Raw genomic sequence first — 22174 nt, 5'->3', positions numbered from 1 at the left:
GGGCCAAAGAGTAGAGAGGACTGCTCTAACCACTAGCGATGCTCTGAAACTGTCTTAAATTTCTCTAACTTGTTTTTGTCATAGCGAGTAAAGTAGCTCATGCAACTTTTTGTGGGAAGGCATGGCACCAGGATCCACTCAGAACCAGCTGGCCTGGCGCTCTGGGCCTGAGCTGCGGTCCTAGCTGCTATGTGGTTTTAAAATATTGAGACTGTTACACTGACTTACTCAGGCTAGTCTTGAACTCACAGTTCTTCTGGCTCAGCCTCTAAGTAGCTAAGATTAAAAGCCTACAACACCAGTCCTAGCTAATCAAGTATTTTAATCCATAATTTTATAATCTGTAGCAAGTATAACTTTGGGAGGCACCTGGAAATTGAATTCTTCTACCCTCTGAGAAGAAAATCTGAAGTATCAATGAGTTTTAGACAAGCAGGGATTAAAACTAGAGGTGCTTTCATGAAAGGCTTTTTATTAAAGGAGATATCATCCAAAAATAAGCTTCATAGTTTGGAAAGTCAACCAACAATGTTTCTTCCAATAATGTAGATAAAGAAAATGCATGTAGTGCATTAGATGGATGGTTTATCTAGAGAGATGTCTTTATAGTGTTGAAGGTGCTGTTTGACTTTGTTGGCTTTAATACATGGAACAGGAGAGAAAGAGCTGCCGAATATATCAGAGACAAGACTTCCTGTGATTTCATATCCAGCCTCTCATTATTCTGCTTTTCTCAAGACTTAAGAAGAGTAAAGTTCAGGGGCTGGAGAGATGGCTCAGCGGGTAAGAGCACTGACTGCTCTTCCGAAGGTCCTGAGTTCAAATCCCAGCAACCACATGGTGGCTCACAACCATCCGTAATGAGATCTGAAGACCTCCTGGTGTGTCTGAGACAGCTCCAGTGTACTTAGATATGATAATTAAAAAAGAAGAGTAAAGTTCAGACCCTTTCAGAGGGGTTAGCAAGGATCTTCTAGGATCCAGGCAGTGCCTGATCAACTGTCCAGTAAGGAAAACACCTAAAACCGTTAAAGGTGTTGTCTCTCAGCAGCCTTGCTGGAAACCCCATATATACATTTCAGACCTTGGTGTGTTGCTATGATCTGAAAAGCAAAGAGGCTATCAGGTCCTTAATCATTTATAAATAAGAAAGGTAAGCAGGTAGAAAAAAAAAAAAAACACTCACTGGCAAAAATAGCCCTACTGTTTTTTCTGTGTGCTGGGAATCGATGCCTGTGATTGTGTGCGTTGTGCCGACTTTACCACTGCACTGTGGCCCTAACGCACTCTCCTTTTGTCATGATATTCCTTGTAAGTGTGATATTGCATCTCTTAGAGCTATCCGGTTTTCTTATATGCATTTTAATATTGTCATTTTCTTCTAGAAATAGTACTTTGACAAATATTGTAAAACTGTCCTCTCTCCTAACTACACTCATTTCACTTACACACACAATGCCTATTTATCCATGCCCTTTCCAGTATGGAATATTGTCAGAAGAAATCTCTGTCCATTTTGTGGACCTTAAAAAGTTCTTTCGTTTATTTGTTATCTAACAGTTTAATTGCACACAGTTTTCCTGATTTAAAGATACTTTATTTTATGGAAGTTATATACCATTGTGTCCTCTATTTGCTGTTACGTTTGTTTTGGGAATTCTTTATGTGTTAGAAAAGTTATTCTTCTATGTGTGATAGGGCTTTCAGTTCAAGAAAATTTCCAACTCAGGTTAATTTCTGTCATTCAATAAGATTATAGTAGTTCTATAAAATTTAGTTTTATGTAATTTAGAATTTTTACCAATATAAAGTGAAATATTTTAGTAGTTACTTAGTATTATCTCAAATATACCTTTTCTTTATCTGAGAGTCACTAATTGATCAAATTATTATTAACTCAAATGTATGTATTTCTGTGATTTTTTTTTTTTTTTAGTCTTCATTTTGGCCTGAAATACTCCTCATTCTTATATAATTTGATTTCTTCTCAATTTTTCATTTGTTTATTTATTTATTTATTTATTTTTGAGACAAGGTCTCCCTACATACCCTTGTCTGGCGTAGAACTAACTGTACAGACAGGGTGGCCTTGAACTCATGGAAATCTGCTTGGTTCTATGTAGTGCTGGAATTAAGGGTGTGGGCCATTGAAGCCAGCTTCTCACTTTTAAGGGAGAAATATATTAATTTTAAACCATCCTGCTCAAATATATATTGTCTATTCTGCTAAGTCCCAGGTAAATAATGATTTGCTAGTTTTTAAAGTACTCCTTTGTGTCTATGTACAAATTTGTTTGCAGTGTTTTTTTAAATTATATATATATATATATATATATATATATATATATTCTATATATTCTAGATAGATAGATATTCCATATATTTGATTTTTCTTTTAAAATCTGTAGACAAACAGCCTCAACTTTAAGGTAGATACTGCCCAACATCAAGAGCCATTTAGCAACATGTACTTGAGTAAACCTTCTGGACTGAATCCTCTCCATAAAGAAACAGAACTAAGTGATGTCACTGGAGTACTAACAACTCAGTGACTTCTGATAGGCTTACAGAGAGCAGCGAGGGCGGTGCTTTCTGCAGCAGTCCTACTTTTCATAGAAACCACATTTTTTCAGAAGTGCTTATAGTTTGTGACTTAAATAATTTTGTTTAATTATAAAAGTCAATTACCAGAAGAAATTCCATGTATGGAATTGTATAATCACTGTTATTCAGGACAATTTAGGGATGATTCGACTCCTAACACCTACCTAATAATCATCTCTTTCTTTCTTAAGCCTGTATAGTAATCCAGGTGGGATGCCTCCGTACCCCTCCCAGGGGTTTTCATTTCTTCCTCCATATCCTCCACAAGAAGCTAACAGGAGTATCACATCCTTGTCTGTAGCTGACACTGTTTCTTCTTCAACCACAAGTTACACCGCAGCTAAGCCAGTGGCCCCTTCATTTGGCATCCTTTCAAGTCTGCCGTTACCGGTTCCCACTACTGAATCTTCAGCATCGGTTGGTACCTCTGGAGTCCGTGTTTTGTACCTGTGACATGGGTGTTTGGTCAGCTAGCCTTTATTATGTCTGTCTAATAAGCAAGGCACAAAAGCTTAAATCATATTTGTCATCTCTGATAACAAACTCAAAAAGGTAACCAATGAGGGCTTGTGCATATTTCTAGAGATAGTCTAGAGCTGTGGGAGACAATTGAGGTCACTGCCTCCAGAGACCAAAGTAGAAGTAATGATCATTCCAGTTTTTTACTTCATCCCCAGTGCTTCATACTGCACACTTAGTACTTGCTCAGTGGAAAATGATGCAGATAAATGAATGATGAATTTATGCTTGAGGCCAGATTTTGAAAGATGGTTATAAAAATCTGAGGCTATCAAGAGGCTACATAAAGTGACTGGAGGTTACACAGTGATTGGAAAACATTGACAGAGTCTTGTACTATATTCGGTCGGGGTGGCATGTTTGGAGAGTTGCCTGTTACAGCTCTGTCTGGATGTCAAGTAGGATTTACTGGACAAGGCACAAGACTGGACTATACCAGAGAAGCAAGTATCAGATCAAAGAGGATCTATTGCAGCATGCTCAAGGCTTCCAGCAGTTTATTGGCTTAAAATTTATATGTTTATAAGTAATGCTGGTAGAGGTTGCCATGTAACATATTAAAGAAAAAAACCAATATTTGATGTTTAAACTATATCTGTGGATTTGGAGGCTGGCATAATGATTCAGGCATTAAAGTGTTTGTTGTGCAAGCACAAGGGACTGAGTTCAGATGTCTGGCACCTTTCATAAAGTTCCAGGCGTGGTAATTCATGCCTGGTTATAAGGTGCCAGGTATCCTTGATACATTTCCAGAACTGAGGTAAAAAACATGAAGAGTAAAGATGGTCTTGTCTGTTTTACTTATAGTTTCATATTCAAATTAAATAAAATTATTTTAAAGGTTTTCACTGTTCTTTTAGCTTGGTAAGCGGTATAAATCAGCTTTAGTCTGATAAATTTTTAGACTTGCCTATACCTAGGGATTACTCTAGATGTAACAGTTACAAAGTTTTTGGTTGAGTACTGTCTCAGAAAAGAAAAAAACAAAACAAAACCCAGTGTTGACCTTTGGCCTTCACACATAGCTGCTCTTGTACTCACATATGTACACACAGAAACACAAATATATATATATATATATATATATATATATATATATATATATATATATACATACATATATATATATGTATGTATGTATATGCATATACATTATGTTCAACATTACCAATTTTATATTTTATAATCATTAAAAAAGGAAACCTGAATGAATTTTGTTTTTTTCAAAATCTTTCATCATTATGTTAAGAAAAGATTATATATATATATATATGTGTGTATGTATATGCATATACATTATGTTCAACATTACCAATTTTATATTTTATAATCATTAAAAAAGGAAACCTGAATGAATTTTGTTTTTTTCAAAATCTTTCATCATTATGTTAAGAAAAGATTTTAAGGCAGAGGCAGGCGGATTTCTGAGTTCGAGGCCAGCCTGGTCTACAAAGTGAGCTCCAGGACAGCCAGGGCTACACAGAGAAACCCTGTCTCGAAAAACCAAAAAAAAAAAAAAAAAAGAAAAGATTTTAGCCGGGCGTGGTGGCGCACGCCTTTAATCCCAGCACTTGGGAGGCAGAAACAGGTGGATTTCTGAGTTCGAGGCCAGCCTGGTCTACAAAGTGAGTTCCAGGACAGCCAGGGCTACACAGAGAAACCCTGTCTCGAAAAACCAAAAAAAGAAAAGAAAAGATTTTAAGCAAAATGTTACTTATTTGATTTTTTTGAGACCGAGTCTCAGTAACTCTGGCTGTTCTGGAACTCACTCTTTAGCCCAGGCTGGCCCTGAATTCAGAGAGATAGATCTGTAGCCTCTTCTTCTTGAGTGCTAGAATTAAACACCTGTGCCGTTTTTCCCAGCAACAAACTAATATTAATACATTTTTTTTAATTTAAGGGAAAATTTGGAGTGTTCTAATAAAAACAGTCATAAATATTCAAATTGGTACTATGTTCTTCATCTATCCTATTTTATTTAACTTAAATATGTAACTATCCAGAGTGCTGGTGGTTTACTGATGTATACTTGATGTCTTTATTTGAATGAAGCATATTCATTTATATCTATGAAATCCACAGATAATTCTGAACACCTGTTACAATTGCTCATAAGAGATTTATTTTATAATCATATACTTTGACACAGGCTAATAATACAGGCTCTTCCAAGACACATCCTCCCCTTCCCCCTCGCCCCATAAAGTGTAAACTCTGGATAGAAATCCAGAGAAATAGACCGGTGGGGAAGAGCTGCGTGCTGATGTGATGTGCAGAGATGGAGGTGCACAGCTTGCTTGCTGAGAAGACTGGGAGTGAGAGCACTGCTAGATGCAGCACTTCACAGTTATTTCTAGTCAGTAAATGCACTCAGTCACAAGTATAGCTGAGATCTAATACTCTTTAAAACTCTTCTTTAGGTTAACCAAAATGGTTTTGGTTATAAGATGCCGGATATTCCTGATGCGTTTCCAGAACTTTCAGAACTGAGGTAAGAAACCTTGAAGAGTAAAGATAGTTTTGTCAGTTTTATTTATAATTTCATATTCAAATTAAGTAAAGTGAATTAAGTTTTTGACTGTTCCTTTTCTGTGGTTGTCCTGGTGAGTAAGTGGTATAAATCAGCTGTAGTCTGATAAACTGTCCCATGACTGGTCTGTACCTAGGGATTGCTCTGGATGTCATGACTACCATGGTAACCAGAGTTCTTTTCTCTTAGTGCAACTTGCAATCTTGGAGAGTTTTTTGGTGAATATATTACATTCTGATCAATTCAAAATAGATTTTTCATTGTTTCTTTAGTAGAAATGTATCTCGATGAGTATACTAAAGTTATAATATATTCAAAAACTAATTTTATTAGAAGCCAAAGTTTTATTCAAATTTATAGTGGCAGGATTAAACTTTAAGGTACTGTTTTTTTCATAGAACATAAGATGTACCATGAATAAAACATTTTATGGTCTTTCCATTTAGTGGGGTACCCCATGTGCCCCACTAAGGATTTATAATATCCACGAGGCTACTAGTATTAAGACCATTGAGTACAATTAAGAGTAATTTGGAATTTCATGTCTTTAGAATATATTCTACCAGCACTACAGATTAAAGCCTTGTGAACAATCTTGTAATTTAAAATATAAAGTTGGAATTTGTTCATGTGTAAACATAAAAAATAACATGTAAAGAATGCAGGTTCCACAACAGAAAAGATGTTTGCTGTATCTTAAGGGTTAGTATGTATTATAATGCTCAAGTTCCAAAAATAACAATATTTTACAAAGTATTATCTTTCTTTTCTCCTTTTTAAAAGTTTACCTACTATAAAACTTATGAAAACATCAAAACTACAGGAGGAGAGCTAAACAGTGTGAACAGCCTCCATACTTAACCATGCACATGGTTCCCTCTGTCTCCGGGGCCTGTCTGTTCCCCTCTGCTGGGTAACTGCAAGTGACTCAGGCTTGCTCTCTGCAGCCTGCTTGCTGAGGTTTCCTTTTTATTTTTTTAGCACCTACAGGATGCTCAGCCCTCCCACATCAGTCACTAACTAAGACAGTGCCTTAGGCTTACCTGCAGCCTACTCTTACAAAGGGTGTTTTTCTCTGTTGAGGTTTCCTCCTCTCCCATGACTCCAGCTTATGTCACATAAAACTACCCATCGCACAAGTCAAGCCGGAAAATTGTGGACATTTGTCATTGTGGAGAAAAACCACATGACTAACATTTATTAACAACTGGCTTTTTCTTTTGTGTCTTTAGTGTGTCACAGCTCACAGATATGAATGAACAGGAGGAGGTATTACTAGAACAGTTTCTGATGTTGCCTCAACTAAAACAAATTATTACTGACAAGGAAGACTTAGTAAAAAATATCGAGGAATTAGCAAGTATGTCTCCCTTTGCTTTGATTCATAATTCCTGAGAAAAATGTGATCTGTGCTGGGAAATAAGCAGAGATTTGTCTTCCAGGAAGAAATCTCCTTTTGGAGCACAGCTTGGAAGGCAAAAGGCAAACCGTTTTAGATAAGGTGAGTTCCTGGTCATTTCCAAGACATTTTTACACTTCAGAAATCAAAATAAACAGCAATTTTATGTTTTCTTTTAGTATGAATTACTTCTACAAATGAAATCTACCTTTGAAAAGAAGATGCAAAGGCAACATGAACTCAGTGAGGTACGGCTGATGAATTCTTTCTGTCCCTCAGGAGCTGCTCAGCCGAAGCTGCTGGCCCCGCCCTGTGCATCTGACTTTATAAAGCTGACAGCTGTAAACAGAGTTCTTGTTCTTTAAGGGTTTATCTATTTCCAAATCCCATAAGGAATGAAAACCCCCAGGAAAGTAGGAAAGTAGTATAACTGTTGTAATAAAACCTAGTAACAAAAAGATACTTTAAATTAAGTATAATTTAAAAGATTAGACTTCTACTTATGAAAAATAATCTTTAAAAATAAAATAGAAGATGTAATCTTTATAGCTTATTGCAACAAGAAACATTGTAGTTAATATTTTGTTTCCCTTAAGAGATGCTTATATTCTCTAGTTAGAAAACATAGAATATCAAGTGGAATGAAAGAGTATTAATAAGATTTGATTCTTTAGCATATGACTTAAAAGTTTAATATTTCCAGTAATCTTCCAAATATGGTTTTAAAAATCTGAATGGATTAAAGTAGTTAGGAAGGAGTTGAATATAAAAGGAATGGGAAAAACATGCTTCATCAATATCAAAATACTGTGTGAAATGTCATTTAAAATGATGCAGTAGTTTTGTAGGAAGATGGAAAATAGTTGTATGGAGCAGGCTGCAGTTCTAAAATAGATTCATGTATGTGACTAATAACTAGAAAAACTTCAGGAGTCAACAAATTGTGTAATTGTTTATTGGTTTAGGATCTGATGAAAAATTGCCTTGATCTTTTATATCAAACCTCATAAAGGTCATATTCTACAGAATATAGAAAAGTACAATACATATAGTTTCAGAACAAAGTATAAAAATCAGTTAGTTCCTAGGAATATTTTTAAACGGTTTTTTAATGTGAAAAAATTAAAAAGTCCTGTTTTCTAATTGTAATAAAAGTCAAAAGCATAGAGGAAAATGTTCACATTTGAATATATAAATTTAAAACTGAAAAGTACTAAAAATAAAAGTGAATGCTTTTGTTAAGAACACATGTGTAATATAGACAACACAAATGTTGCTAGTGGATTATAAAGAGCAAATGAGAAAGTAGGAAACTCCCCTAAGAAAATGTCTCGTAAAGAATTCTGTGTAGGGGCTGAGAGGTAGAACATGTGTAAGGCCTCAGCTGCACCTGCTACAACACAGGTCAGCTTTAGCACTTTTTCTCACCCCTGGACATGTATGTAAGAATACATGTAAGAATTGCTTGAGGTGATTCTAGAAATACTTAAAAATTGTCCTGAGGTGGTGGCACACACCTTCAGCCACATACTTGGAAGGCAGAGGTAGGCTGATTTCCATGAATTTGAGGCTAGCCTTGTCTACAGAGTGAGTTCCAGGATGGCCAGAGCTACAGAGGGAAACCTGTCTCAAAAACAAAAAACAGAAAACCCATAGATAGTTTGTGATACTTTATGGATTAACTTCTGACATTACTAAGAGACGGAAGTCTCACAGGAAATTCCCTGATCCTTTGGCTCGTATAATCTTTCTGAATTTCCTTGACTCTCAGCTACAGGAGTTGTTGTATCTGTTTGGACTGGTTCCGCAACTCTGTACTTTGATTAGTTGTGGTCCTCTAGAATGGTCTTTCTGGTATAGTGCAAAGAGACGTGTTCCTTATGGGGCGAGGACTGCACTTACCTGTGGATTAAGGGTTATGCTGGATTGGTAATGTGGTGGTTGTAGGTTCCTCAAGATCCACAACTTCACTAGTCCCGGCTAGTTAGTTGGCTAGGTTCCCAGTTACAGGCATGAATTCCCCCTTTGTTGAGCAGGTCCTAGTCTTATTAGAAGGCTGAGCAACAACTCAAAAGAGGATTTCTCATGCCTAGTGTTTGATTTTTTTGTTGTTGTTGTTAGGTGGTCTTTGGTTCTTGGAGGGATCATTGTCAACCCAGAAGGGATGTCATTTGAATATTAGTATTCTTTTTTTGTTTTAAATGAAAGACTCTTGGAATGTATTAGAGTGCATTGATTTTGTAGATCTTTTGCGTTATCATTGTCATCATAACCTAACAAAGACAGACAAGAACAGGAATACAAGGAGATGGGGGTCATTGGGTCATCTGAGTAGGTATTCTCACAATGATTTAATTCTAAAATATCTAGGATATAACAGTGGTTTTTCAGTTTGTCATTTAACAGTTTTATAGTTTGTGATTTGGTTTCTTTTGTGCTTGCTATCTGTATTTGCTAATTGTAGGTCAAATTGACACAAGCTGTAGTTATCAGAGAGGAAGGAGCTCCAATTGAGAAAATACCTTCATAAGATTGGGCTGTACAAGAGTTTGTAGTACATTTTCTTAATTATTCATTGATAGGGGGAGGACCCAGCCCATTGTGGGTGGTACAATCCCTGGGCTCTATAAGAAAACTGAGTAAACCATGAGGAACAGATACAATAGCAGCATTCCTCCATGGCCTCTGCATCAGCTCTTGCCTCCAGGTTCCCACCCAGCTTTAGTTCCTGTCCTAACTTTCTTTAAATGGTGATGTGGAACAGTAAGCCAAACAAACCTTTTCATCTCCAGTTTGCTTTTAGAAGAAACCCTAACTAATAACTAAGGCAGGATCCATCCAAGTAGCCAATGCTGAAGACCCATGTGGCTCTTGCTTCTCATGTCTCTGCCTCATTTCCCCCTCTGTAGTTTATCTGAGAATTATAGACTAATGCATTGCCTGATTTTTGTGTTTGTTCACAGAGTTGTAGTGCAAGTGCTCTACAGGCAAGATTGAAAGTAGCTGCACACGAAGCTGAGGAAGAGTCTGATAATATTGCTGAAGATTTCTTGGAGGGAAAAACTGAAATAGATGATTTTCTCAATAGCTTCAAGGAAAAGAGAACAGTATGTAATACTCTTCAATTGAGGATGAGTGACAACATAATAACATTTTTTTAAGTGTGTTCATAAGTAAACATTGTTAGCACATAACCAAGCTGGAGTTTTGACTACTGAGCAGAATCTGAAAGCCTCTTTGGGGAAGGATAGCAGGACTCTACTGTTTCTTTAAACCTGTTAGTTCTGAGTACACAAGCAGGTAAATGAAATGCTAGTTCTCATTCAGAATCAATAGTATCTGTGTCATTGTGTAGGAGCTGGTAAATCAGCTATAATAGCCTGCAAACAACCTGCTTAACAAGTTGCCTAAATACATAACCTGTAGACATAAAAAATAATTGAAATACGATTTAGAACTTTCAAGAACAGCTTCTATTCTGGTATTTCCATTGTATCCAAGGGGGGAAATATCTGCTTAACAATTTGATGCTAAATATTTAATAGTCCTAAATATTTACCTATTATCTCTGAAACAACCACCTTTGTTATTTAGTAATTTTTATGAAATGTTTGTGTGTAGGGTTGTTTGTGAGAGTATATGATTGTGTGTATGTGGCCTTAAAGAAGACAGGGCAGATTTTATGAGCTTCATTTTTCATGAGAGACAAAATTCAGAGATGGTTAGTAACTTGCCTGTGTTTATAGTATTAGTAAGGAATTGGTTTCTGATCCATTCTATTCTGTATAGTTACACTAAAGTTTGTTTGTTAATCTTCCATAGTCAACAAGAGCAAAGTTTAGTTCTGTTTTTTTTTTAAGCACAGGCATTTGAAATTAAATAATCAAAATTTAATATTAGTAAAGTTTATACTCAAAGACTTTTCACACAAACCTTAATGTTCTTCTGGATTCCTCGTAAATTCTGAAGAATTACTAGCTACCTTAAATGTTAAAAAGCTAAAGGAATGTTAACAGATTAAAATATTCTTACGTGGAATTCTGTCTTAATGTAGGAAGCAGTTGGAAAAGTGACTGTATTTTAAATAATTTATCTTCTAGATTTGCCACTGTAGAAGAGCTAAAGAAGAGAAGCTTCACCAGGTGATAGCGATGCACAGCCAATTTCATGCTCCTCTCTAGGTATGCATTTCTAGCTAGTGTCTCAAGGCTGTTATACAAGTGTGCTTTAACTTAATAGTTCTTAACAGTGCCTGCTCACTGCTTTAACATGATTCTATCATTATAGTTGTTGATTGTTCTAAAATGTTGACAATTATATATTAAACATGACCATATAAGTACATTTAGAACCAGGAAGAACTCTGTAGATAATTTCTCAGTACTTCTGTATCTTTAATGAGAGTTTGCGTTTCTCTTAAGGGTAGCTTACAGTCTTGCTCTTGCTTCTACCATCATCTTCTCATCTGTGGTCTTCCAGCCCTCAAGCTCCTTTCCTTCTCCTCTCTACTTATTTTAGGAATGTCTTGTTTACAGAAGAACCTTGCCCCGTATTCAATTGCTGTGATAAAATACCATGACCAAGGTATCTTACAGATGGAAGAAGTTATTTGTGTTTATTGTTGGTGAGGGAGAATCCATAATGGTGAGGCAGGCTTAGCATCAAGCAGCTGGAGCGGGAAGCTGAGGGTTCACATCTTTAACCACAAACATAAAGCAGAGCGCAGACTATTAATACAGTGCGTTGTGACCTCTCAAAGTCCACCCATAGTGACTTACAAGCAAGGCTGCACCACTTCCCAAGACAGTGCCAGGTGGTCAGCTACCCAGGTCTATTGGGGTAGCTCTCTTTCAAACCACACAAACTTAAATAAGAGCTTGTTAACTGAAGAGAACACAAAGTTAAGGAAAGTGCAGCCCAGTTACTGAGACATACTAGAAGCCACTCAGTAACCAAAACACAACTTCTTTCTCAGGCGGCTCTTTCTCGTTTCTCAGGCGGCTGTTTCTCGTTTCTCAGGCGGCTGTTTCTCATTTCATTTCTGCATGAAGTCAGATTGTTGTTTTTGTAGGTTGGGATCAGACCCATTGCTTTCCATGTATTCAAAAAGCACTCCAGAACTGACCTACATCACCAGTTCCATTTTTTAGTCACCCATCAACTACAGCAGCTGGTGTACACTGAGAGTCTTGGGTTGCAGTACAAATCCCTAGGAGAGGATGAATCAGCTGCATGCAGCCATCCGGCTGAAGGAGCAGACTTTAAGGAGGAGCATGGGGGATTCTTTTGAAAAGGGATGGAGTAATAGGCATTTCTTATCTCTAGTTTTTATTCCATTAGTATGGCCTCTGAATTGTGTTACGTCTTAATTTCCGAACTGAGATAATTTTTATACTATTTGTGTTTATCCCAGCCCAGGCAGTAGAAATAAATTATTGAAAGGAACACACTGTAATCTTTTCCTTACCCAGTTCCTTCCCAGTCAAGTTATAATACCTTAAGAGGAAGACAGAATAAAGGAGTCAGGGTTGATAATCTTAAATTAAATCTTAAATTTGACATTTTTTTCATTTCAGATTTTCCTGAAACCATGAACTACCAAGAGAGAAATGGGACACACGCCTAAGCACATTGTTTTCTACTTATAACGTAGGGATGGGCACATTAAGCCATGGCTTTGGTCCAGATGTGCTGTAGATTGTCTATCACCTGAGACTGATTTTGTACAGATTAGAATGACTGCTATATTTGACAAAACTTTCTGCACTATTTGCACTAAAGATGTTTATTGTTGACAAATCCTGTATTTAAGTTCCTCTGCTATTTCTGATTAAACATCTATGCATGTAATTCTAGCTAATTTTTAATATTTTAAAAAACTACTGATTTACATTTTTAGTTTTAACTTGAAGCTGCCTCATTTATCAAGAGTGCTTATTACTTAGATTCTTTTTCCTGTCAGCCTTTTCTTTTAAAACCTATTTTCAGCTGTGAAAATGTCATCTAGGCCACCCCCTGATAAACACACACACACACACACACATCTTTCTTTCCAGATGATGAAACTGTCCAGAGCAGTTTGTTTTCAGATATTCAGTATCAGCAAACAGCAGTCCTGCCAAGGTGCCATCTCAAGGCAGCAACCTGTAACACCTGCAGTAAGTAAGAGTGAAGAATCTACTTTCCTACAGTTCCACTTTCAGACTAAAGATACATTGAGGGAGCGATACAGGTCAATGCATTGGTTTTATTTTGTTCTGGAACAGGTTGCACTGTGTAGCCCAGTCTAGCCTCAAACTTGTGCTTCTCCTCCCTGAGTACAGGGTTACAGACAGGTGCCATCATCTCATAAATAGATATTTTACTTATTTTTAAAACTGCCTTTCACTTAAACCAGTACAATACAGACTTTCATGCTAACTAAAATAAATAAGTATATATGGGTTTTGGTTAAATGATACTCCTTTTATATTCCAAATGTAAAAACAAAAAATTCCTTTTGTTAAGAAATGGTAAATCTAGGCAGAAATAGTAAAATTTTAATACTTTGGCTTGACTTTTTAAACATTTTTTTTCCTAAGAAAGCTTTATAACAAGTAATATCTTAATTTTTAATGAATTTAATTTTCTAATTGTAGATGTATTTAGCAATTTGTTTCTATATTTTGTCACAGAGCTAAAGAAGAAAATGAGTACATATCTGAGGTTGGTAAGGTAGGACCTAAGTCACTAAATACCGTAACACATAATTGCTCAGTTTTCATCTGTGACTGTCATTCCAAAGCCTGCATACATTATGGATTGTCTTCATTTTTCTTACTCTACATATTTTTGGTAATGGAGTTTTAAGAAAGTCATAAATATTTTCTTATTGAAAATTTTTTTTATGTTTGTTGAAGACGTATTCATGTGACTATAAAGATCATCCCATGCTGGGTATACAACATTATAGCTGCCTGTCTTGCTGGCACTCATGTTAAGGGTATGCTATTGAATCCTCAGGCAGACAAAGGGTAAACCTGTTATTCCTGATACAGATGTAAGTGAGAGAACAGATGGAGTAATGTCTCACATTTGTGACCAACTTGGGGGCATTCAGAGACTTGTGAGTGTACTGGTATTTGTGTTTAACATTTCCAGCAGTCACTGTAGTCAGTGGAGAATTTGCCAGTCACAGTCTAGTTGCTTTCTTAAAAACTAGGGATATCCCAGAACAAGAGACCGGCAGGCAGACTGCAGGCCTTCTTATTAAGCGTCTGCTAAACACCTCACTCAGCATTGTAGAAAGACTACCCAGAGACAACACAAGTGTGACACACACACAAACACACACCACACTTGCTCACCCAGGCCAGGGCATGCTTTTCTTTAAACTTGTATTATCCAAGTTTCATTGTCACTTAAGGAAGCATAATTTCTCCCTAAAAATTCAGAGAGCCTCTTTACAATCCAGACATTAAACCAAGACATTTGACCACAGTTGCTTGTTCAGACATGTTTATCACTTGTAGTGAGTATCTGAATATGCCAGTGTGAATTCGCATCCTTTATTTGCAGGAGACAGAGGAAGTACATGGTTGTAATTTTATGGCCATATTTCTTCTTTGTAAAACTTGGCTATAGATCTGAATACCAAAGCACATACTCGCATTTTACTTTAGTATAGTATGGAAAACGTATTGTAAAGGAAAGCTTAGCAATCGCTAGACTACCTAGGCAGAATTGTCAAGGATATTTAAAGGTAAGCAGTAACAAGTCGGTAAAGTCAAAGTTGGGTGAAAACTTCAGATTAAATTAAATATAGAACAAAGGTTGTTTGACCACAGTTTACATATTTAAATTGCAGGAAGCTAAGATTCTGTTGTAGGAGAAAGAAGTAAATTAAAGTTGTGCTTTCTGTTCTGTTAAGGCAGGATTTCTAGCCCAGACTACGCTCTAACTTTGATGTAGCTGAGGACGACCTGTCCGTAGGGTCTTCCACCTCTTGAGTATTAGGAGCCTAAGCATGTATCACCAACCCCAGTCCTGTGGAGCTTGGGGACTGAGCTCAGGGCTTCATGCCTGTGAGGAAGGCACTCTACCTATTGGCCAACCTGCATCCTCTTATGGAATGAAAACTTGGGCTGGGAGGTGGCTCAGTGCTAAAGTGTGTGTCATGCAAGCATGAGGGACCGGATTCAAATTCTCAGGACCTATATAAAAACCTGGCACATGGTAGAACAGGCCTGTAATTCCATCACTCCTATACAGGAGAGGAATGAGAGACTCGTCCCAGGAAGCTTTGCAGGCCAGTTTATATAGTGGGCAGAATGGCAGCCAACGAGGCCCTTGTTACAAACAAGGTCGGGGCACGGCCTGACACCTGTTGTTCAGTGTTCCTCTCACTTCAGCACTGGAGGTTGCTGGGAGGTTTTGTTTTGTTTAAACTGTCAAATGACTTGTTCAAACATGATCAAAATTACTAACCAATTGAGCTGTAACTATTAAAGGTTGGGAAGTAATGTCCTGAATAAGTTATATATTGAAGTATTCTCTGAACACTGCACTAAATAATAAAACACCTCACAACTGAAGCTTCATTTAGAGTGAACATGTAGTACTAGAGATTTCTAGTTGAATCGACCATACTTATCCAGGGACTCTGAAAGGCAGGCTGCATTGAGCATGTGTAGCTTCAGTATTGATTTGTAAAGAAAAGATAAAAATTACTCCATGAACACACCTACATTATGTCTTGTAAAGGGATGGAGGGAACAAAAAGCATGTGGCTCTGATGCTAATAAAGGTGTCACATTAAAAAGTAAAAATTTTAAATACATACATACTGCTTGTTTTTCCAAATATGTAGTACAGTTTGGCATAGATGATGTTTTATCTTTGTTGTTGACCTATTGTCTACTACAAAAAAAGAGGCAGTAGCATTTCTAAGAGCAGGTACTATAAAAATGGTGAAACAAGCCGGGCGTGGTGGCGCACGCCTTTAATCCCAGCACTCGGGAGGCAGAGGCAGGCGGATTTCTGAGTTCGAGGCCAGCCTGGTCTACAGAGTGAGCTCCAGGACAGCCAGGGCTATACAGAGAAACCCTGTCTCGAAAAACCAAAAAAAAAAAACAAACAAAAAATGGTGAAACAGCTAGGCATCATGACACACACCTTTAATGCTAGCACGTAGGTGGCAAAAGCAGGCAGATCCCTAAGTTTGAGGTCAGCCAGGGCTACATAGTCAGATGTTGTCTTTAAAAAAAAAAAAGAAAGAAAGAAAAAAAAGTGATTTATGTTATAAAGCTGTAAAAGCCATTCCCACTATATTCCATATGCTTATTAGCTATTAGATATTCTATAGGAAATGAGTAAATATTCCTTATGCTTACTTGGGAAACTTTCCAACAGAAAATGCTCAATTTAACATCTAAAGGAATTACACTTGCTTTATTTTTGTATTAATAGTATTTTTATATTACAGGCCTTTAGTATATTAAATTCATTCTGTCTTCAAATGTGAACACTATTATATTGTATGACATTATGTGATGTGTGTGTATGACTCACACTATGTTTTAAGTCTCTTATCCTTTCATATTACTGTATTTCTATTTCCAAAAAAATTGAATACATTATCTGATAAAAATTTTCACACTTTAAAATACTGTTATAAAAAACTAAGATTAAATGTATCTCTTTATTAGAATGTACTTACACTGTAAAATCATATAATAAGAACATTTCAGTATGTTCAAACACAGCAACATTTCTCCATTAGGAGTTTTCAGATCGAAAGCTCAATTCAAATCCTGTTTTAAATGCATTTTAACAGAAACTTCAGAATTGCCATCCATTAGTCCATGGTCATAAGATATTGCTAATGTTACAGAAAACATTAACTTTCTATATAATTTGTAAAATGAAAAGTGCTGTAACCTTTATTCCCTGTGTTTAGCAGATGGGTTGGGGGTTTGAAGAATGGCTCCCAAAGGCTCATCTATTTGAATGCTCTGTTCCTGGTTGGTGGAACTGTTTAGGATGGATTAGGAGGTGTGGCCTTGTGGGAGGGGGGTATGTTCCTGGGGGCTGCCTTTAAATTTTCAAAAAGCCCATGCCTTTTCTAGTTAGCTCTCACTGCCTCTTGGTTATGTCCTGAGATGTGAGCTGTCAGCTGCTGCTCCAATGCCATACCTGCTTGGCTGATACCATGCTTTCCACCATGATGGTTGTAGATTCTAACCCTCTGAAACTGTAAGCCCCAAATAAATCCTTTATTCTAGTTGCCTTGGTTGTGGTGTCTTATCACAGTAAGCATTTGGTAACTACATGATAAGCAAATTCCCTCGTTCTTGACCTTTTCCCTTGTTGATGTGTCACTATCCACTGCATTTAGAGTGTTGTAATTTGCAATCAGGTTGGTGCTGGCTCACAGTTCTGTTATGTGTAATCTCTGAAAGAGTAGTAAACGGCTGCTAAGAGCTAATGTCTGGACTCAGATTTGAGATGGAGAAAATGAATCCGGCTTCTGCTTAATAGGTTTTACATTCATGGTAAAGACAGACAGACATTGTTTGAGAAGCAGAAGATACTCCACAGGGGAAAAATAAAATGATTACATTTATTAACAGAAAAGGGTACTCTCAGTATTTATTTTTTTTAAATATTGTTAAAGGCAGAAGGAAATGTCAAAAGTTCCCGAATGCAACCTGCATCTGGAAGTGAAATCAAAGTCCAAACATTATCAGGTATGGGAGAAAACAGGAGGGCTTTTAAGCAGACACATGCTATGCCAGGGAAGACTGTCTGGACAACCTTGGGTGAAGATACTCTTCCTGTAGTGAATATAATTTTCATAGTCTAGCATGAGCCTCAGGAATGATGATCAGTCTTCAGTATGACTTGATAAAAGAACTGGCTATTGATAAAGAGCTTTTTCTTTTTTTTTTTTTTTCCATTTTCTCAGCTGTAATTTTATGGTTCTGGATAGAACTTGTCATTTCTCAACATTTTTACTACGAATTGCACTTTCCCCTTAATTTGAAAGTGTTTCTGTGTCTTTTACTTTGGAACTCCAAAGGGGAACTTCAGGCAGTGAGAAACACAGCTTCGTCAGAGTCCCGGTCCTTGCCACTGTCTTCGCTGGGTGCATGTTCACCACCACTGGGAGATCGACAGCTCAAATCCTCCACCCCAGACTCTTGATCACTATTCACTGAGAGATCGGGGTCTGAGCTTTTTAAATTGTCTTGGGTTAGAATCAGAGCAGAATCTTCATCACCCTGGGATGGGCTCCTGGATGGGAAGGACTTGATGTTCCCACTGTAATCCTGAGGAGTGTTGGCTGTGCTGTTGTCTGAGGTAGAAAACCCCGAGTGTTTGCTGGGCTCACTTTGCTTACTCTTCACTTTGGTACCATGTAAGTGGACTTTCTGAATTTTTTCCAGCCTCTAAAAAAATAAATAACAACTTTAAGAAAAGTCACAATTTATTCTTAGCATATATTATTTGCATACCTTTGACTCCCTCCCAGTTGAGGGTAACATTAAGGACAAGACTCTTATGGCAGCTGAAAAACCAGAGGACGTGAACATCAGCAAAACTAACCGAGAGGCTTGCTTTCTAATACAAGGATGGTAGTAAGCGCCTTGGTAAGACTGTCTACGATGTGAACAATACAATATGGTACACTACCTGGAAATGGACCCCCACACTTTTTTTATGACTATACAATTTGACATAATTATTTGCATTGTATTAACACTAAACTTTTTTCATTTTTGAAACATTTGTTTTATGTATATAGATATTTGCTTGTACTTAAGTCTGTACACCTTGTGTGTGCCTGGTACCTGTGGAGGTCAAGAGGCTGTTGGACCCCTAGGAAATAAAGTTACAGAGAACTGTAAGCTGCCATTTGAGTGCTAGGAATTGAAGCTGGGTCTGATGGAAGAGTTGTTTATGCTTTTAGAGGCTGAGCTACCTCTCTATCCCCAAGTATGTTTTTGTAAGGTAAGAATGATGTATTTATTTCATCAAAATAGGACTCGCTAGAAAATGTATCATTTCAGAGTATGTAATTTTATTCCTCCTCCCTAGAGTTGCATTTTGTGTCGAGTCTCTTATAATAAGTGCCACTTTTTGGTCTTCCTGTGTTCAAATATCAGGAATTCTCTGCTTCTTAGGGCTCAATTACATTCTTACACGTGTCTATACTGTTCCTCCACCAGATCACTGCAGGCTGTCTGTCCCACATACGTTTTACCTCAGTATCCTTTAATATAAGTAGGGAGTATGTGAAAATTAAGCATTACACATTCAGAAGCACTCCTAAGGGTTTCTAGTTTTAGTGCAGAAGAATTGTGCTGGACCATAGGGGGAACACAGTGAATTCAGACGCAGCCATAGCACATCTGCAGATTATCACACACAGAGTTCTTATATTCATTTCAGAATGGTAAGATGGTTTTCAGGGAAAGAGTACAGAAAGCACTGTAAAAAGTCTGAAAAAGCAGAGCCTGGACCTTGCAGTGGTTAGAAGGCCACAAAGGTAGGAAGCAGAAAATGTGAATTAAATGGGGAGCACTGGAAATGAGAACGGAAAGGGATTATGATGCATTATGGGAAAACCTTGAATACTATACTAAGAAACTTAAGCTATTTTAAAGAAATAAAGGAACATTTAATATTAAGGTACTTTTGATATTCTATATATCTTGTTTGTAACTTTACCAATTTTCAGTCAAAAGAACGCTATAATAAGCAGGGTCCTAAAATATAGAAAACTGGGTGTGTTTGTGAAAAATAAATTGACCTCCAAACTGTAAGTTTAATCTCAGTTTAATTTCAGTTCTGTGAGTTTGTACTTCAGTCCAAGGTCTCAGCTCTACTCCTACCTCTATAGTCACGCAGGTCATGTGAACCTGTGGAATGTAAGAATTACACTCAGGTACCAGAACTCACTATAAACCAGTGATCTTGCTGCACATAGTTAGAGCTACTTCTCCAGTGATGTACAGCATTGGGTACCTGAATGTAGGTAAGTACCTGACAGGTATCCAATATCCAATGTCTGGAGATTAAGAGACATCAGATCCCCTGAATTGTAGTTACCTATAGTTGTGAGCCACTAAACTAGTTGAGAACTAAAAGCTGATATTCTGTGAGAGTAGAACTCTTAACCACTAAGCCATCTTCAGCCCCATCTTGTTCTGTTAAAACATTGATTCTAACTTGAAAATACAAGTTCCAAACAGTGGGAATTTATAGCCAGTTCTTGGGCAAGTGAATGTTGAGGTAGAATATGATGAATGGGGCAGAATGAATAATACTCACTGAAGATGAAGGCAGCAAGTAAGAAATGCATTTATGTACAACACGCCTCTGCCCAATAATAAAAATTATATAACCAATCTCAGGTATTTACATATCAATGCAGTATTAATATATAATTTTAAAAGAGCAGAAGGTTTTCATTCATTTGAATGTATTCAATTTTGCCTTTTCACATTTTCATGAGTTTTGGGATTTTTTTTAAAGAAAACTTGGAAAAAAAAAAGAAAGATGGTGAAGGGAAAAATAAAATGTACTGACCAGTAATGGATTTCTACAAACTGAAGTGAGCCAAAAACTAACACAGATGGCTTAGTGTTAGGTTTGGGCTTCATTGTCTGGGTGTTGACCCACTGACTTAAAAATGGCTTGTGCTACATTTATGTTCTAGATCTTGAGGGTCTTCCTCGAGGTAATGCTCAAGAAATGGGCACAGGAAAATATAAACAATAGCAAGACTCTTACTTCTTCTAGGGACTCCAGTTCTTCCTCTAGCTGCTGGGACTCCTCCTTCACAGCCATGAGGTAATCTGTAACAGACTGTCGAGGCTGCAACCCCTTTTCAAAGCGGTTATACATCCCATTCCAAAACCTGGGAGGAAGGATAGCACATATCCCAGTCTGAAAGCCCACAATCCCAAGTCTTGTCTTATTAATAACCAACAGCAAGTTACAGCCCTGAAAAAGCAACTACTAAAAGTAATAATTTCAGGTTGATTTTTTTTCTAGGGTAGTTAACTTCTCTTAGGAAGAGTAAGTTTCTATTAATACTAAGTTAGAACATACATAATATGTTTTTCTATAGTGAAATGAAGCAACAAGCCAGGCAGTGGTGGTGCACACCTTTAATCCAGGGTTTGGGAGGCAGAGGCAGGTGGATTTCTGAGTTCAAGGCTAGCCTGGTCTACAGAGTGAGTTCTAGGACAGCCAGGGCTACACAGAGAAATCCTGTCTCAAAACAAACAAACAAAAAAAACCCAACAACAACAAAAACAAAACCCGAAGCAGCAAATTTTATCATTGGAACTTGAAGATTTGTGATTACATATTTAGAATTCCTGCTGCAAAGAAAATCTGGCCTTTAAACTTACAACAGCTTTGACTTTATTACAACAGAAATTGACATTTGCATTTTCAATAAATCTACCCTAGACAGTAAAGCATTATGGAATGCAGATGGAACAAGCTGTCATGCTGGGGGTATCTTCAGGTTTATTAAAAAGTGCCTGAGGGCGAGGTATCTTATTTATCTACAGCATGTAGAACAGTGCCTGGGCCACACTAAAGTAGTTTGAAACACTAGTTATGGCCTGTTAATGAATTAGCTATGATATAAATAACTGCAGTGTGCCTTGTTTAGTCTTAAAAGGTGCTGTTTTGTACAAGCCATGCAGGCATTTTTGATATAGGATTAATATTCTGCTATGCTGTCAGAAATAATACTGAGGGAACTAGTACTAGAACACACAGTGTGTCAAACTGTTGGATACAAGACTGAATTGACTCAAATGGAGAACATGCTTTAGGTATTTAGTGTATCTTCCCTAGAACCTGTGAAGACCACCCCAGTACCATCTTAAAACCAATGGTTTCCACAGGCAAATATTTCCACCAAACTTGTGCTTCAAATTCTACTTCAGCAGGACTTGATTTTCTTTCCTCCTTCATTTCCTTTCTTGTATTACATTACATTACAATTATGCTAATGGGAACTTGTATTGTTAAAGGCCTTATTGTAAAGTATCAATTTCTAAAGGGAATTTCCCATGTAAAGCAATGCAGAGAGAAACAGCACTGCCAGAAACGCCAAA

At 37.1% G+C, this 22174-nt stretch overlaps 2 protein-coding genes across 4 annotated transcripts in view; one reads left to right on the top strand and one right to left on the bottom strand.

Moving 5' to 3' along the window:
• Window positions 1–17313, top strand: part of Vps37a (VPS37A subunit of ESCRT-I) — a 50943-nt gene extending 33630 nt beyond the window's left edge. For both annotated transcript variants that reach the window (XM_085844007.1, XM_021169390.3), the window contains exons 5-12: window positions 2796–3021; window positions 5544–5614; window positions 6886–7013; window positions 7096–7154; window positions 7232–7300; window positions 10016–10159; window positions 11153–11233; window positions 12629–17313. In XM_085844007.1, coding sequence (XP_085700133.1) covers window positions 2796–3021; window positions 5544–5614; window positions 6886–7013; window positions 7096–7154; window positions 7232–7300; window positions 10016–10159; window positions 11153–11233 — 778 coding nt within the window. In that variant the 3' untranslated portion in view covers window positions 12629–17313. The remainder of the gene's footprint in view (window positions 1–2795; window positions 3022–5543; window positions 5615–6885; window positions 7014–7095; window positions 7155–7231; window positions 7301–10015; window positions 10160–11152; window positions 11234–12628) is intronic.
• Mtmr7 (myotubularin related protein 7) overlaps window positions 16295–22174 on the bottom strand; it is an 86896-nt gene continuing 81016 nt past the window's right edge. For both annotated transcript variants that reach the window (XM_021169676.2, XM_085844006.1), the window contains 2 exons: window positions 20829–20955; window positions 16295–18481 (listed from right to left, as the gene is read on the bottom strand). In XM_021169676.2, coding sequence (XP_021025335.1) covers window positions 18119–18481; window positions 20829–20955 — 490 coding nt within the window. In that variant the 3' untranslated portion in view covers window positions 16295–18118. The remainder of the gene's footprint in view (window positions 18482–20828; window positions 20956–22174) is intronic.

The sequence above is a fragment of the Mus caroli genome, unplaced genomic scaffold, assembly GCF_978045245.1.
Source record: "Mus caroli unplaced genomic scaffold, Mus_caroli_1 scaffold_10, whole genome shotgun sequence".
NCBI classification, from domain to species: Eukaryota; Metazoa; Chordata; class Mammalia; order Rodentia; family Muridae; genus Mus; species Mus caroli.
Note: the sequence above shows the minus strand (reverse complement) of the source record. Positions and strands in the feature narration are given on the sequence as shown.